The sequence below is a fragment of the Tasmannia lanceolata genome, unplaced genomic scaffold (genome assembly GCF_043159265.1).
Source record: "Tasmannia lanceolata isolate RefF3 unplaced genomic scaffold, GAP_Taslan_0.1 ptg000005l, whole genome shotgun sequence".
NCBI lineage: Eukaryota > Viridiplantae > Streptophyta > Magnoliopsida > Canellales > Winteraceae > Tasmannia > Tasmannia lanceolata.
This window is the reverse complement of record NW_027518682.1, coordinates 1,578,001-1,596,412: the sequence shown is the minus strand read 5'-3', so window position 1 is coordinate 1,596,412 and position 18,412 is coordinate 1,578,001. Positions and strand designations below refer to the sequence as shown.

Sequence of the window (18,412 nt, the reverse complement as noted above, 5' to 3'; positions counted from 1 at the left end):
ACAATGGGAGTAATCACAGAAAATTAAAAAAAAAAAGGTAAGAGAGAGATGAAGAGGAAATAAGAACGTGAGAGGGAGAGGTGAAGAGAGTGGGGGCTTCTAAATTCCTTTTTATAGAAACACCCCATCTGCCGAACACCCTGCTGTACCTACACCTTAACTGCCGTCCTTTGTTGTATGGATTAAACGGTACGACTAACGTTTCCCGTCAGTTAACGGCGTTGTTTGCTGTGGACCTTTTGGTTCGAATATCTGACGGTATATCCATTCAGTACGGGGAAATCCTTGACGGCGTTTGATTTGGCTGACGGCGTTACCAACTTATAATGCTGCTGGTTGGTCGCTGGTCATAAAAGGCAGATGTTAAGTGGAATGACATTAATACCCTCCCCAAAAAAATTATGCCTCGTGTTGTCGGAACTAGGAAATGCATGACACTTCATTTAGGAGATCATGACATCTCCAAGTCGGAGGCCGTCTGATGAAAGATCTAAATTCTACTAATAATATTTACGTAGGTGGGCCCAAATCAAGCTCTTATCTTATGCATTCCGATCTGTAGAGTAGAGGTCTAAGATGGATGATATAGTATTAGAAACATATGGGGATCAGAGGGTTAGGATTATCCCACAGAGATAATTTTTGGGGCGCATCCTATTTAGGGTGAGGAATGAATGGTTTGGATCATTCAATAATGTCATTCCCACTTTAATTATATTTTTTGCGTGTCGGTACTGCCTTTATGTATATATTATTATATGTTCATTTCTACGAAAGTCATTTTCGTCTATCCTTTTCTTGCAACTTCTAAGAAGGTTCCTCGGGTGTCGATGACAGTACGTCAAGCATGGGTTTTTCAAGCCTATGTGACATGAATAACCCATTTTTATCGGCTAAATTAATTAAATAAACCAACTTACTGTCCCAAAATTCGATTATTACACCAAAAATTAAGGCTCTGTTTGTTTTAGATTATGACAACCGATTGTCAACCCTAAACTTATTAGTGGACTCAAATTTGACGTGGGGACCACCGCATAGCGTTTTGGAAACTCAAGACTCCAAAAATAAAGAAACTCCAAGAAAAGGAAAGAACCAATATGCCTCTTTTTAGGGGAATGATATCCTCCCCCCCCCCCACCCACCCACCCTACCGGATAAAATCCCCCGCTTTAACGTCATCCGTTAAGTTTTAAAGGCAAAGAGAAACGTTAAAGAGGGTGAATTTATCCTCAAAATTGTAAACCATTCTCACAGAAACTTTTATCCCCCGCTTTAACATCATCTGTTAAGTTTTAAAGACAAAGAGAAACGTTAAAGAGGGTGAATTTATCCTCAAACAGTAAACCATTCTCATAGAAACCGTTTAGAGATGGGGGGGGGGGGAGGGGGGATATCACTTCCCCTCTTTTTATTAAGTTTTGTTTTTAGAAAGAGTCTTTTTTTACTCTCGTTATCAGTAGTAGTTTTAGCTGGACAACGCTCGTTGTCTTTTTATTTTAGCATGTTGCCTTTTCTTTTAACTTTTAAGCATAGTAAGTGCGTGTTTGGTGTACCGTTTAAAACACTATTTGGCGTTTGAAACACCGTTTCGGGGCCAAACGGCCGTTTGGGAGTGTTTGGGTATGCAGCCACCGTTTGAAACGCCGTTTGAAACACCGTTTTGAACCCTCGGAACGGTGTTTTGCAAACAGAGGGGGGAGGTCCGTTTGCAAAACGCCGCTTTGAATGGAGTTTTTGGGCTGTGGGTTTGCCCTCACCAAAACCCACTATTACGTATATGAGTGCGATTTTATGCGTCAAATACCAAAAAAGTGGAGGTGTTAATATCATTCTTGAGGACACAAATTTGTTAAATTGTTAATATTCAATTCAAAACAAGGGGCTGCTGATATCATTATATGATCTCTTAATTTTGAATTTTTAAAGACAAAAGAATTAAAAGAAACCCTAGTTTCTTACTTTCTTCATCTACTTTACAAAGTTGCAAACCCTCTCACGCCTCACTACCTCTGCGCATCCACTCGTCCGTCAAATCCAGCAAATCAGACTGTTAAGAAGAAGAAGGATAAGAAGAAGAACCCCAAAGGTATAGCCATTTTTTTTTTTGGCGATGATGTTTAATTTTAATAGTGTTTGAATGAGATCCTAATGACCTTTTAATATTGGGCCTAATGAGAGAGTAGTTGAGTTACATTGATGCCAACCAAACAATGCCCTTTTTCGTCATTTTACCACTAAAACTCTGTTTTAGGGCATTTGCAACCAAACACACAATACATCTGTTTGCTGTTTAAAACGCCGTTTTGATTTGGCCAACCAAACATGAAAACGCCGTTTGGCAAACCGCCGTCAAATGATACACCAAACACACCCTAAGTGCGTGTTTGGCGTACCGTTTAAAACACCGTTTGGCATTTGAAACCCCGTTTTGGGGCCAAACGGCCGTTTGGGAGTTTTGGGTGCTCAGCCACCGTTTTGAACCCTCAAAACGGTGTTTTGCAAACAGAGGGGGAGATGTCCGTTTGTAAAACGCCGTTTTGAACAGAGTTTCTGGCTTTGGGTTTTTACGTGTTTGCCCTCACCAAAACCCATGTTTACGTATATGCGTGCGATTTTATGCGTTACGTCAAATACAAAAAAGGTGGGGGTGTTAATATCATTCTTGAGGACAAAAATTTGTTAAATTGTTAATATTTAATTCAAAACAAGGGGCTGCTGATATCAATATATGATCTCTTAATTTTGATTTTTTAAAGACAAAAGAATTAAAAGAAACCCTAGTTTCTTACTTTCTTCATCTACTTTGCAAAGTTGCAAACCCTCTCACGCCTCACTGTCTCAACGCCTTCACTCGTCCGTCAAATCTGGCCGTTAAGAAGAAGAAGGAGAAGAACCCCAAAGATATAGCCATTTTTTTTTTTTTTTGGTAATGATGTTTAGTTTTAATAGTGTTTGAATGAGATCCTAATGACCTTTTAATATTGGGCCTAATTAGAGAGTAGTTGAGTTACATTGAGGCCAACAAAACAATGCCCTTTTTGGTCATTTTACCACTAAAAGTCTGTTTTGGGGTATTTGCAACCAAACACACAATACCTCCATTTGCCGTTTAAAACGCCGCTATTTCAAACGGTACGCCGAACACACCCTAAGAGTTCTCTCTGATATGTAAGTAACGTGAGTGCACAAGGATGCTCGTATGTTTTGTATATGAAGTAAAGAATTTTATTCTTTCTTGTTTAGAGAAAGTGGTATTTCACCCGTTCTTCGTGGATTCGTTGAACACCCCTTCGTAGAATAGAAAGTTTATTCTGATCGGTGTTGATATTAATCGACCCCGACTCGTTCTTCGCACTTCCGGCTACGACAAAATTTAAATATAATTTTGAATTCAATAATAAGTTTTGGGCTTACAATTGGTTGTCATAATCTGAAACGAACAGCACCTTAAGATTATGATAACTGATTGTTAGTGCCAAACCTATTATTGGAGTCAAAATTAATTTTGACTGCAATAATAGGTTTGGCACTCTTAATTTTAATAGGTTTGGCACTCTTAATTTTGACTCCAATAATAGGTTTGGTACTCACAATAGGTTGTCATAATCTTTAACAAACAGGGCCTAAAACATAATTGTGAGTCCAATCCTTGGGGACACAATCCGTTGTTAAAATCTGAAAAAATAGACATGGGATTGAGGTCATCATGGATAATTTCATGTGCATTTTTATCATTTCAAAACACTGACATTATATCTGTAGTTTCAACTCTTGGCCCATCCAGGCGGGGTGGCCGAGGGAAGAAAAGGGTGCGAATATATGATTTTGCTTTTGGGTGTAAATAGCTATTTTTATGCACCGGGTCCCACTTTAACCACTACTCCCTATTTTTATGTACCAGGTCCCACATCAATCACTACGCTGTTGGGAATGCAAAACGAAACTTTTCTACACATAATGAGATGACAATTTAATGGGGAGTTGAGCCAACATTTGAGATCCAGGGTCACTTGTCTGTGCTGTCCTTTTAACAAGGATTTTTGCTGATTAGTCCCTAGATGGCAAAATAATTGCTTATTAGTCATTAAGAAAAGCATATTAGCTGAATGAACAATACTACTTATAGAAAATATTTGCTAAAAGGTCCCTAAAACTCACGAACTTCAATTTTCTCCGTTTAAAATTTTAAAATGTCAAATTTACCCCCAATCCATTTAAGCCTTTTTAGCGTTTTTTGATTTCCCTTCCAATATCTTTGGAAAAAAACTAGAAAATAAGCAACAATATTATCTCTTCCAATATTGACTTTCCCTTTGACATTCTCCCTTCTTCTTCTCCTGAGATTTGAAGTCAAACCCTAGTTCTTATTCCCAAAACAAAAATTCGGAAAGGAAAAAAGATCTATAATTTCTTATTTCTCACACATAAAAAAAAGATAAGGTAAACCAACCCTATTCAATTTTTTAGTTAGGGACCTTCGGTTTATGATGTTATCCCTCTAAATTAATCAGACATAATTCCTCAATGAAAAAAAAATCCATACAAATAATTTTCCATCAGAGATATTTTCTTACAATCCAACTAAGATAGGAATTTCTTAGAAAAGTTTGAAACGAAAAATAGTCATAAAATTTCTTACCTTATTTATCTACGAAGAAAAGATAACTCAAACCAACCCTATTTAATTTATTTTAGAGGGATTTTCAATTTATTTAATTCCTAAAATGATTTTTTGTTGAAGGTTTTTTGACGAGAATATTGGAAGAGATAATAATGTTGCTTACTTCCTAGTTTGCTTCAAAAAATATTGAAAGGGAAATAAAAAACGCTAAAACTGATTAAATGGGTTGGGGGGTAACTTTGCCATTTTAAAATTTTAAACGGAGAAAATTGAAGTTCGTGAGTTTTAGGGACCTTTTAGCAAGTATTTTCTAAAAGTAGGACTCTTCAGCTAATATGCTTTTCTTAAGGACTAATAAGCAATTATTTTGCCATGTAGGGACTGATCAGCAAAAATCCCTTTTAACAATCTTAGGATAACCAAAAAAAGAAAGTTACGCGCAATGCAGAATTGTATTATGTAGAATACTAGAAGAGTGCATTTGATACCTACCTTCACTACAAGGAATATCCCTTGTGGCAATTAATTTGTCGTCATAGACAAATTTTAGAAACAAAATTAATACTAGTTGCCATTAGTGAATTATTGGTGACTGTTTTATATATTGGTCATCCAAAATCCTTCATTCATGATGATTTTCGACAATGTGTCTCTAAATATTTTATATATATATACCAAGAGAAAGTGTCTCTAGTTGGTCGACTATAGAATCTTCTGTAATCCACCGACCAAAATAATAGTGTTTTTAATATATGTTGCTCCAAAGGTACAAGTAGAGATGATTTTCTACAATCCGTCTTCAAAAAGTTTTTAATATACAAAAATTATGATATTTAGTGGCTAGAAAAAAGGTTTTGTAGCCATATATAGACATTGCAAAATGGATTTCTTAGGCTACTGATATTTCCGCTACCATGTTTTGATAATTACACAGACTCACTCTGTCTTTTATTATTTAACCCACCGTCAAAAGCTATTACAATGCCCAAAAAACTATGAGTAGCCAATTATGAAAGGAAAAGACAAAGTGAGTCTGTGCCAATGAAAGAACATGGTAGTGCAGATATCAGTAGCCTCTTTTATAGCAAAAGTTATGGTTTTTATGGCTACTGACATTGGCAATCGCCATGTTTTGATAATTTCACTAATTCTTCTTGTCTTTTATTATTTAAATAGCTATCAAAGGTTATTATTGTTTCGAAAAGCTAATAGAAGCCGTTTTTGAAGGTTGCTAGCAAAATGGGTCCTTTGCTGAAAAAAAACAACGGGATCTTTTATCGTGACACCTGCGCATAAGACAAAAAAATTTGGCGCGTATCTCTACACTTTAAGATTGCTAGATCGATCGGCAATCCTTATGCCATCTTTATTTTCGGGAAGGCGTCCTGTTTTAGACGTCTTTTCCTTCTTTTTATTTTTATAAAAAAAAGATAAGCTTGGTTTGTGCAATAATTAAAACATGGCAGTGCCAATATCAGTAATGATGGTCTAGTGATGATTTACATTTTTTCGTCACCCAAAGCAAATGGGGTCCTTAATTTTGAGTCCAATAATCACTTTTTGGACTAGTATTTGATTCTCAAAATCCAAAACAAGCAGAGTTTTAACACTAATATAAATTTTCATCATCTTTAGTTCATTTCTATTCCGCCCAGTTAGGTTTGTATCCCTTACAATTTTACACTTTGATAGCATCCCAACATTCTAATAAAAAATTACGTACTTCTATAAGAGAAGTGTGGCTTGTGTGTGCATTCCATTATGTTTGATTCACGTGCTTTCTAAAGTGGATAATTTTATTTTCTTTTGATGGGTGTTCTAAAGTGGATTTGCACTTCTCAAAAGTTCCTTTTTTTTCTTTTGAGGGGTTTTTTTTTGGGTTCTGATTCAAGCATTTCGCACTGACTCTTATAATTTATCTTAGTTAATGTGGATCTTAGTTAATGGCTTCCAACGTGGCCTTAATGTCCCATTTGCATCTACTAATTATCATTGGAAAATCTTATTCACAAGTAAGCAGCGATTCTAGGTAGTATCCCAAGTTGCCCTACTTTTTTCTAATAAAAATTAGCCTCACTGTTAAAAAAAATGACAGTCGAGGATACTGAAAATAACCACATACCAGGGGTTAATTTCCAATAAATATCACTGTCTTGATAGCCATTTGTGACAGCTGGGCTAGAAATGCCGATAATTAGATTGTGTCTACTTTTTTGGGTTATCTTATGTCTAAGGGTGGACATGGTTCGGTTCGGTTTTGGGCTAAACCCAGAACCGAACCATATATATTCGGTTCCCTGAAATTGGAACCAGAACTGAACCATATATGTATGGAACCGAACCAGAACCAGAACCATATATAATCGGTTCAGTTCGGTTCGGTTCTGGGTTTACCCAACCTTCACCAATGGCCCTTCACCAAGTGACAACCCATCTCAACTGAGTTTCTGTTGTGTTTTTAGTTTTTAGTTTTAAGTTAAAACTTATAAGTTAAAAGGGGGTGAATTAAAACGCCGTGGGGTGATTTTATCAAATGAGGAGTGGGGTGATTTTATCACATGGGCGTGGGGTGATTTTAAGGACTTAAGGTGAGGGTCGGTTCTCGGTTCGGTTTTCGGTTCCGGAATCCGAAACCCAGAACCGAACTGAATTTGCACCGGTTCCCGGATTTCGGAACCGGAACCGAACCATATACATATAGAACCGAACCGAACCATATGTGCTGGTTTGGTTTGGTTCCTCGGTTCGAACCGGAACCATGTCCACCCCTACTTATGTCCAATTACAATACATGTGCATGAAAATAACTAGTATGTTCGGATTTGAAATGGATCGTGACCTACGTACCAAAGAGGAATTCTTTGATTAGGATCTGAGGTGGAATAATCCAGGAGCGGAGCCAGGAATTTACACTCGGGGTGGCCGGACTAATTTGCACTTGCCCGCATAGGTCATTGGGGGTCTGTGGCCACAAAATTAGCTATGCATGCATGTACAGCCATGCAACATCAAAAGGATTTTGCAAGTAATTGGGGGCCATGGCCTCCCTCGTGCTATATGTGCTATCTTAGTTACTAGTTAAAGGATGTTACAGATTTCCCAAAAGCTATCTAGCGAGAGAAGTGTTTAATATAATGGGTGGTATCATTACTAAACGAAGGGACTGCCAACCTAATTTCCATCCCTACAACACAATTGTTTTAGGCCAATGATATTCGCACTACCATGTTGTGGTGATTGCACTAACTCTTCTTTAATGAGCAGTAAAAGGTTATTACAATTCCCAAAAAACTCTAACAAGCCCATTAAAATGAAAAGACGAGTTGAGTTAGTGCAATTATTAAAACAAGTTAGTGCAACTATGAAAACATGTTAGTGCTAACATCAGTAGCGTTGTTTTATTTGAAGCCCCCTACGAGTCTACTACAAGAGGAAGAATGAAAGCCGAGAGTGGGGTAAAGATTAAAGAAAAATAGGAACCCGGTTAGGATCCCGGTCTGGTCACGAACCGGGTTCGCGCGAAATCTCATTTAAGTTAATGGGTTTTTATTTTCTAGGGTTTTAGATTCAGGCTTCAAGAACTGGAAATCTAGTAGGAAGGGTTCAAGACTAGACATTGGTGTGCATAAACTCACCGTCTAGTATTTTTTTCCATTATCAGGATGCGATGTGGAGTTGAGATTTTTCCAACCTTTGGGGTTTTGGCCTTTGGGTGAAAATTTTTGATGCATTTTTCATTGATTTTTTTGGGTGTTAAGGAAAACACAGCTAATCTTACTGGTAGGTTTTTTTTGTGTGTGTGTGTTGGATTTGAGGAATTGTTTATTTGATTGACAGAAGAGGTGGAAATGGCGCTGGGATTGATTTTAGGTATAGGAAGGGCGATGAGAAGAAAGCGTACATCGTCACTAGACATTCTTTCTTCAAAAAGAGCTCCTCGGAATTACTACAAGGGAAAGAATTGCAAGCCCACTGGTTTCCATACTCGTAAAGGTCTGACCTATTTCACCGTTGATATTCTATTATTTATTTGTTTATTTGAGTTTTTGGTTTTCAAATTGACTGTTTGGTTGTTGGAAAATTGCGATAATTTCTGATCCTCATGGAAGGACGGTACCTATTTGTATAGTTTCATGTTTTAGAGGTCTTTTCTATGCTCCATCCATGAAATGTATATGATCTTCATCTTTCTAAATTCTAAGTATTAAAGATTTAACGAAAGGCTGTTGTTTTAGCAAATTAGATTAGCGACACCTGATCTTTATGTCGTCTTTATAAATTTTTCAATAAAGATAATGGGAGACACAAAGCAAGCCCACGAAACCTTGAGGAACTACATTTTCTTTGCAAGATGATCTGTACTGATTATAACGTATGATTTGTATTTGAAGTCGAGTCCTTATGGATTTAATGGATTTTGAAAACGCCAATGCTGGGACTGATAGATCCTGTAAAGAAAGAAAACAAGATTTGAAGGATGACTTGCTCATTGTATAATGTTTAGGGCATGCTAGACAACCATGGAAATTTTTGCCTGGATTATTTTTCCTCGGATGACATTTTTCCAAGGCTTGTTAATGCCTTTTTAGGTAAAAATTATTTCAGCTATGACTTTTTCAGTATAAAACCTTAGCAAGGATTAAAATTTTTCAGGAGAGGATAAGTGGTGGATTGGAAGCTGAAGGGGACTCAGTTACTGTAACGGCTTTGGCAAATTATGATAGTTAGGGTCAGTGGCATTGGGCTCCTTTTATTGATGAAATGAAGGATAAATGTAGCGATAAGCTGATTACTTTTGCTCGCATTCAAATGATCTAGCGGATAGACTAGCGAATTCCTGTGTAAATAGAAAAAAATCTTGGGGTGGGGACTCAGCTACTGTAACGGCTTGGGCAAATGATGATAGTTAGGGTCAGTGGCATTGGGCTCCTTTAATGTTGAAATGAAGGATAAATGTAGCAATAAGCTGATTACTTTTACTCGCATTCAAATGATCTAGCGGACACACTAGCGAATTCCGGTGTAAATAGAAAAAAATCTTGCCATTGGGCAACCTCTGCCCGATGATTTTAGGTTGTAATCTCTTCTTATATTTCATTAACTTAGTTATATCTGTTCGTGAAAAAAAACCTAAAACGAACCTTGGAAATTTTTTTTCATGGAGAAAATTTCATGGTTGCCAAACATGCCCGTGGGAACTCTTTTTAAACACAATGATAGGTCTAAAGTCGACTCTGCATGAACTTCTATTTTCTTGATTTTGCACATGACATGTCAACAAAGCTGGGATACAGGATACTTTCTCCCTAATGATGAAATGATGCCATCCATGACAATGGATGGCGATCTTGGGCTTCTTTTCCTTGTGGTTGTCCCCATTTGTTATTTTGTCTTCTTAATTAAATGTTACCCTTTCAAAAGAAAAAGGGGGGGCAGGGCACCTTAAAATTCCTAGAGATCGAGCATATTCTCCCATTATGTGTGATGGCTTTCTCATACTCACAGGGGATGGACTAAATTATCATTCAAAAAAGGGGGGATGGAATAAAAAGTTGGAGATCAACTAAATCACGGTAGGAGGATTAGGCTTTCGAAGGTTGAAAGGGTTTAATCAAGCTTTTTTAGGCAAGTGGCTTTGGAGGTTCAACGTAGAGGGATCAATTGTGGAATAAGCAATTGTCATTAAATATAGGGTTGGCCGTAATAACTTGATTTCTGAAGACCGATTTGGGAGTTTCGGCTTGATGGTATGGAGGGATATTTTGAGGCAAAAATTTAAGTTTAATGAAGGGATCAAGTACATAGTTTGCAAAGGGTACAAAGTTAAATTCTGGCATGATAAGTGGTGTCATGAATCAACATTAGTGGAGTTATTTCCATACCTTTTTAGGGTTGTCTACAAAAAGGAAGCTTTCGTCAAGGACTATTTTGAATGGAGTGAGGGTAAGCATCTCATTGTAGGTTAACTTCAGACAAAACTTCTTTGATAGAGAGATTGATCGGGTGACCTGCTTCCTTGACCCGCTCGATTACTACTATATTAAGAAGTTTGGTAAGGATAAAAGGATTTGGATCTCATGCTTGTTGGGTGTTTTCAACGTTAAGTCTTTCTATCGCCGGATTGTTCAAGCCTTTCTTCTTCACATTTGGCTAGACCGCGGGGCATTTCTACCATACTCTAGAGTCCGTGTGATGGAGACCATCTAAAGATTCAAATTTTAATTTTTGTGTCTTTTAAGTCCCTTAAGTTATTAGAGGGGTGCTATAGTCTTTTCTCATCAAAATGACTTCAGTTTTTTGAGTTATGTGTGTTTAAATAGACCCTATACATGTATTACGGGGATTTTAAGCGGGGAGCAAGTTTTTCAAGTCATTAGAGGGTGTTTTAGTCTAAAAGTGTAATGTTTTTGTTTAGGTTTTTAGAACTTTCTAGTTTCTCTCTCTCTCTCTCTCTCTATATATATATATATATATATATATATATATATATATATATATATATATATAGAGGAAAGTGAAGCTACACCGCCGGTGTAGCTAACTTAGCTACACCGCCGGCTTAAAATACAATGGGCCCACATTGTTTTGGTGATCAAAACCATTCATTTGATTGGCCCTCACATAGATAGGGTGTCCACCAAAAATCAGCTCCATAGGATCATCCCAACCCTACGATTTGTGGAGGCAAAAATGAACGTGTAAAAACCTTCACAAATTTGTCCATTTTTGCCTCCACAGTTTGAAGGGTTGGGATGATCCTATGGAGCTGATTTTTGGTGGACACCCTATCTATGTGAGGGCCAATCAAATGAATGGTTTGGATCACCAAAACAATGTGGGCCCATTGTATTTTAAGCCGGCGGTGTAGCTAAGTTAGCCACACCGGCGGTGTAGCTTCACTTTACTCATATATATATATATATATATATATATTATAAGCTGTAGGGTGCTTTTCTTTTAATAATGATGATAGATACTTTGGATGATGAATGATAGGCTATGATGGATGGATGATGAATGAATAAAGATTTGAATTTTTTTCTCTTTATTGTGGATGTGATGGCTACTTCTTGCCAAGGTGTGATGCCTAGTTCTTTACAAAGGTGCGAAATCTCGGGATTGCTAGTGTGATTCTAGCATAATCTTCTTCATTTTTGGTGAGATGCCGAAGCTTCTTCAATGATATGCCAAGGAGAACTCTTGGTTCGATGCCTTGAGACAAGTATTTATTCCCCTTGCAATCTATATTTATTTCCCTTTTTCTCTTCCTTTATTGGTTTCTTCCATAGAAATAATCTATCCGGGAACTGATAATATTCCTTTTCCTTGCCTAAAACCTCAAAACCGTAATTTTTCTTCTTGTTTACCTATCCCATCTCAGCCAAACCCCTATGACCCTTGATCTTACCAAAATCCATTGCGTGTACCATCTCGACATACGTCTGCAGCTTTCCGTCATGCTTGTACACTTTTCTGGCGTATGGTTGCATCATTCTAAACCTATGCGAAATCTAGTAGAAATTTTAGGACCCAAACCCTAATTTTTACCATCCTTTTCACCCCTAACATCCCTCCTATAGATCCATCCTATACCATGTTGGTGTAGACCAAAGTATTAGTCCTTCATTTGGCCTGCGTCAGGTTGGTATGTGAATTCTGAACTAGATCGGAAACATGTCTAGATGTAGTGTCGATAAAATAGTTGAGTTATAGGAAGGCTTAAACGCCAAATTAGAAGGGTTGGTAGCCCACCTGGATGGTAATCTCCAAGATTTTCATGCATCTTTTCTATCCTTGAAGACTCCATGGGTCGCATAGAGTTTGGATTTCATGCTAGAACAGTCTTTGTTGATACCTTCTATTGAGAGCACGAAATTAGAGCAATGAACTAGAGAGGATTGGGATGCTGTCTGAGAGAAGTATTAGTCCTTCCTTCGATCATCGATTCATCGTGTATCACTGTGCTTTTGGGTGGTCTGCCTTCTAGAAGAGGGGCTCTTGATGGTTGATAATCTGCGAATCCAGAAGATTTTTTTTTGTGGATAATTGTGCCCTTTGTGTCGAGGACGGAATGTCAGTGGATCATATATTCCGTCATTGCAGTTCAGAGAGTTCTAGAGCCGTATTCTTTGAAGATTTGGTGTGTCTTAGGTCTTCCCTTTGAGTTTCACTGATCTTTGGCCAAGGAGAGGATTTTGTGCAAAGTTGTTCTGTTGGTTATGGTATGGGCCATCTGGAAAGAAAGGAATGATCGTGTGTTCAAGGGTTTTGTCAAAAGATCAGTCTATATTTATACAAAAGTTATAGTGCTAACGATATCTTGGTGAATGTTCTCCGTTGTTTTACGTTCCCTTCATATTCTTCTCTATGGCGGAGCTGGAGAGAGATATGTTCCAATGGGGAGTGACCATTCAAAAAAAAAAAAAAATGTTCCAATGGGAAGAGGAGGGATGTCACCTCCCCTTAGTGGTCCCCTTCCTACCTGGATTGTTGAAACTTAACTTTGGTGGTTCAAGTCTGGGTAACCCAGGTCTTGCTGTAGTTGGAGGAATACTCAGGGACAAGAGTGGGCTTACCAGGTGGGATTTTTCTGGTCCTATTGGGATTATTAATCCCAATGATGCGGAGTTGAGAGCAGTGTCACAGGGCTTTAAAATCTCTGATCCTAGTGTTCTTGCCAGACTAGTGGTGGAGGGAGATTCGCTTAATGCAATCAGGTGCATGAATGGCAACCATCCTTTTTCTTGGAGATTTATGCACATGATTGACGAGATCTAGGGTAGAGTGGCCGATTTTCCGGTGTCTTTCCAGCATATCAGGAGATCGACCAATAGTGAGTCGGATAGATTAGCCCGCGTGGGTGTTGGGAGGGCATCTTTGGAGTTTTTTTTTTTTTTTTTACTTTCTCCCTTCTTGAGATCTAACCTTTTGTTGTTGATTTTGGTCTTCTTGTATTCGCTCTGTTTTCACCATCTCAGTCCCAGGGTCCCTTCTTTAATAAAATCTTCTCACCATTTAAAAAGAAGAAGATTTGACTGATTTTGGCTTGAACTGTTTATTTACTAGGAACTAAGAAATTTACTGTTTATGCCATATTTATAACCATAACATCTGTTATGGTATTGTGAGTTGTAATTTATATTCTTTGCATGACTTTAAAATCTGCTTGAATGAAAAAATGAAGGAAAAGGAGGGCAAAAAGCTTAGAGTATCATTTTGATTGTTTGTAATAGCATTTGGATGCAGGTGGGTATGTTGTGATGGATGAAAAATTGCCACGTTATGTGGTCCCTGATTTGACTGACTTCAAGGTACTTCATTCCTGCTGGAATTGTAGCTTTTTATCTTGGAAAAAATATTTTACTACTTGTCGTGAGATGCATGAAGCTTCTCTGTTTGTCTTGGATAAAATTGATTAATATGATAGAAATTAATATGCACCATATTCTGTTGCAAATGTTGATTATCCAAATGTGGATTATCAAATCAATGCTCTAGAGTGTTAGACACTATCTGGTGATCCTAATTTTTTTGTTGCTACTGCACCATAATCACTTGAAGCAGATGATCTTATCCGTCCTAGTGGTCACCTAGAAACAGGCAGTGAGAAGGGCTTATAACGTTTTGTTTTAACTGTCCATTTGTGGGCCAAATGGCTGTTAGTGCTATTCCATTGCTGCTGTGTTTTATGTTGAGGCCAATACAAGGTGGGCCAGCTGGATTGATGCAAATGACGTGTATTATCAAATGTGGGTCCTTTCGCAAATGTGACTATTTTTTCATTTTTAAAGGTTGTCTCTAAAGAACCTAATTTTGTTATTGTATTTGTTTGCTATAGTGACAAATATTCTTGAAGGTTGAATAATTAGCTTTTCATCTTTGATTTAATACACTCTATTGTATCTGCAACTTCACGCTGAGTCTGATTAGTAGTTGAAGCATTTAAGGTAAAAATTGACTATACCTTCCATAGTTCCATTTACCACAATAATGGCCCTTTCAATTTAGACATGTTTGTATGTGTATTGAAGGATAATTTTGTGCCGCAATTGATTGTTACATTTTTAAACACAAAATTTAAAAGTATTTTCCAATTAATATGAAGGTCACTAAGATAATTCCAGTTGGCATCATGAGGCCCTCCATCACAGGGAGTTGGATGTTATGATTTTTTTTACAAAATTTACCCATCCTTTTTTTTTTCAAGAGATGTGTGCTTTCAAGTTTCAATGTGAAAATTCTGAAGCAACTCATATTTTCATTATCAAAGGCTGAGTCTATACTTTAAATGGTTCATATGCACGTGGCTGCTCACTTTCACAGCATTGTTATAGATGGTATTGTTTCTACAAGAAACAAATGCATAATTTTTTTTTAGCTGTTCACATTTTTATCCGGGGGGTTTAGTTGCATATCCCACAGTAGCCATGGGCAGTTTTAGAAGATTGCCTAGATTATCACCTAGTTGGATAATGACCGCCTAGGACCCAGGTGACACCACCCATTGGCAGAAATGACCAACTCATCACTTACAACTTTACATTCTTGGTATATTTTTTTAAAGTCAAATATTTTACTCTCTAGTACTTAGGCTAGTTAATGATTCCTAGTTCTGTGAAACCACGGGGCAACAATTTATCAAACTTGCATGCTCGTCATATGTATGGAACATGTTAAACATATATACATATTCATCTGTGGCAGTAAGCAGTAGGTCTGAATCACTAAACTAATAAATATCCTGTTCAGGCTGTTCACCATGGGCATAAAAGCTGGGTTTTGTTTTATCCTTGGATAGACTTGCTATCCTTTGTTCTTGGATATTTTTTTCTTGTAACTATCTCATTTGCGCTTCACAAATTTAACAGCTAAATATGTGAAAATGAAGCATTTTACTGAACAGTGCTCAAACTTTCCTAGGCTTGCTCCCTGGACTATTCCTTAGATGCCACACATATGCAAATATGACAAACTCACCATTTACAGCTTTACATTTTTGCTGATTTAAAGTTTTATTATTTACTAATCAGTAATTGGTGTTATTATTTACTAATAATTAGCTAATAATTACTAGTTCTGCTTATGAAAGAAAGCAATCATAGGGCTACCGTGTCTCAAACGTCAATGCTAGTTACCTGAATAAAACATCTTAAACATATGTAGACATCCATCTTTGGTACTAGTAAGAAGTCCCGAATCACCAACACTAAATATACCCATTTGTATACTTGCACTTTGTAGTGCTAAATATGCCAGAAAATAAAGCATTTCAGCAAACATAGCTTAAACTTTTCTTTCCTATGCTTGCTGCTTGGACTATCGCTTAGATGCATTGGAGGGTTTCTTGCCTGGGCTTTTTGTAGTTACCTTGACTACTCTGCTCCATGATTGTGAGGTGGACAGTGGGTCAAGGATGTCGGCCAGGGAGGTGTTACATATATCTCTGTATATATCTGGGGAAATTAAGCTCAACTACTGTTGTAAAAGAAATGAACATAGCCAAGAAAAAAAAGAAAAGAAAAAAATAATACTTTCATTAAGCCAAGGCACTCTCAATAAGATCTGGATATGATGATTTGGATGCTCTCGTCATTTCTGTTGGTGCAATCAATGCGGCCTGTGCCAGTATACATAGGAGTCCCATAGAATTTCAGTGTGGCTCCATCAATTCCCTGATAGAATTGGGTGGATGATGTCCTATGGTGTACCATATTTTTCTTCCCCTATATTCAGCACCCAACATTTGATTACAATAGTAGAGAAAAAGGTTGTTCCTAGTCATTTTGCTGATAAATTGTGTATTTTGGTAATGAATAATGATATGGTAACCATGTTGGGGACCAAGAGTGGAACCAAACAAATAGCCACTAAACACATTAGAAATCCTTTCCTTGATTTTTAGCCTTTTTCTCCTTGAAAATGGCAGAACTACCCCTCACATGCCATGTGGCATATGGGGATTTGTTAGGCTATACTTTCGGCTCCACTCTAGGTCTCCATAGCAGCACTCTTTGGTAATTGGTGTAATGTTGGTGTTAATTTATAATGTTTCTCATGTACTATCTACTCTGGAGGAGGATGCTGAATTTCCCTTCTGCTATTTTATCCTCAGCAGTTTTTGTATGTAGTAGTGCTGATTATAATATTTTAAGTAACTCCAGACATTTAGGCCTTGTTTGTTTTGGATTTTGAGTCCAAAACTGATTATCAGACTCAGGATTAACTCAATTTCAAGTCCACTCATCAGTTTTTGACTCAAAATCCAAAAATAACAGGGCAACATAATACTGTTTTCGCTTTTTGTGATTTGGAATGATGTTATTCTGAAAATTTATATGTGGGTGTGAATAAGTGATAATCCTTATAATGTACTGATTTAAGCCCTTATTTTGTACGTAGCTGAAGCCATATGTAGCACAGTGCCCCAGAGAAGCAACTACAACTGAAGCTGCTGATCCCCCCAAATAGCCGGGTCGAAATAAATTACTCTATGCCAACAACTGGAAGATAGGACAAAAGAAGAGAGAAATGGAAACATGCTTTTGAGGCCAAAATTTCTTTAGTAATACTATTTGAATGGATGTTATTACTTGTTGTTTTTCCTTTCTTGGAAGAGGAATGGTTTTGACCCGTCCCATATCAACCCAAATTGTGCCTTGCTCCTCACTCCTTCCCTAATGTATACGTCGATTATTCAGATCTATGTAAAAATATGCTCCACTTTGTATGGCCAATGTGGCAAAAGTAAACCAATTGAATGATCCTAATTGCCGGATTGGCTAGAATGAGTGGTTATAGTAAAAGGGGTGTGGCTTTACCATTTGTGGGCCTTAGATTATGCCAATCTAGTGTCACTGTTTGGGTTGCTTACCTTTACCCTATATCTAGGTATTGATTTATTTGTGATTTTGTGTCGTACAACTTAGAAAATTTAGACCCCAACAGGCAGTCTCAGCTTCTTCTTCACCTTTCTTATCTATTTTTTTGGGTGCTTTTGGATTGCTCGAATGAGGCACTGGAATTGGTATCCCATTCTGATTTCGCTTGATTATGTTAAGTTGAAAATAATGAATGGAATCAGGAAATGATACCTGGGTGGAATTAAAGGAGTATTAGTGTCAGAATCTGTTTCTTGCTCCGAGATGTGGTATTCTGATTTTGCCCCGATCAGAATGATGAACTTGTTAGACTTGTTTGAATTAAATTTCGTATTTTATTTTTTTTATCATGTTTACAGGTGAAATCTAAATAGGACTTGGAATATGAGAGAGAGAGAGAGAGAGGTGTTTCAAAAGATCACCTGTTTTAACTGAACTTCCTAAGTTCTATTGTATGAGATGGGAATTTTTAGAGGAGTCTTCTGCTAAAATTCTGCCCATCTGACTAACACAAGAATTGAAATTGATTGGGAAAAGACTTGTGAGACTTGGGGGTATTCCTCAAGTCGAAAAGACTCGTGCGAGTAAGGAGTACTTGTCAAGTCCGAAGTAGGGCTGCAATAGGGTCGGGTTGGGCCGGGCTTTTCAAAACCCAAGCCCAACCCTGGATCCCATTATCTTAGCCCAGGCCCGCCCCTACCCTATGTTTTGGGCCTAAGAAACCTCAACCTTGACCCTGGCTCGGGCTTGCAAAGGTGAACCAAGCCCTCCTCAGGGTTGGGGGTCAGACCCAGTTCAGGCTCAGGGCGAGCCAGGGTGGGTCCGGGCTCACAAGGCCAAGCTTGCACCCCTAGTTATACTTTGATCTAAAACAGATCAAATATACAAAATACCAAGTAAGATTCTTTTC

At 37.6% G+C, this 18,412-nt stretch overlaps 1 protein-coding gene across 5 annotated transcripts; it reads left to right on the top strand.

Annotated features, from left to right (window-relative positions):
* Positions 1–6,159: 6,159 nt before the first annotated feature.
* LOC143877025 (uncharacterized) lies at positions 6,160–17,444 on the top strand. 5 transcript variants are annotated; one of them, XM_077378732.1, is made up of 4 exons: positions 6,160–6,283; positions 8,462–8,617; positions 13,871–13,935; positions 17,024–17,412. In XM_077378732.1, the coding sequence occupies exons 2-4, from the start codon at positions 8,473–8,475 to the stop codon at positions 17,090–17,092; spliced, it is 279 nt and encodes a 92-aa protein (XP_077234847.1). In that variant the 5' UTR covers positions 6,160–6,283; positions 8,462–8,472; the 3' UTR covers positions 17,093–17,412. The 5 variants fall into 5 exon arrangements, with proteins under 5 accessions (XP_077234847.1, XP_077234848.1, XP_077234846.1 ...); XM_077378733.1 differs by lacking the exon at positions 6,160–6,283 and adding an exon at positions 8,080–8,243 and having other exon boundaries at positions 8,465–8,617; XM_077378731.1 differs by lacking the exon at positions 6,160–6,283 and adding an exon at positions 8,080–8,243.
* Positions 17,445–18,412: the final 968 nt, after the last annotated feature.

Excerpts from the sequence above, each read along its gene's own strand:
- LOC143877025 (XM_077378732.1), top strand. The coding sequence starts at position 8,473 with ATGGCGCTGGGATTGATTTTAGGTATAGGAAGGGCGATGAGAAGAAAG. Across the intron at positions 8,618-13,870 it reads TGGTTTCCATACTCGTAAAG|GTGGGTATGTTGTGATGGAT; the intron begins GTCTGACCTATT and ends ATTTGGATGCAG. Across the intron at positions 13,936-17,023 it reads CTGATTTGACTGACTTCAAG|CTGAAGCCATATGTAGCACA; the intron begins GTACTTCATTCC and ends TTTTGTACGTAG.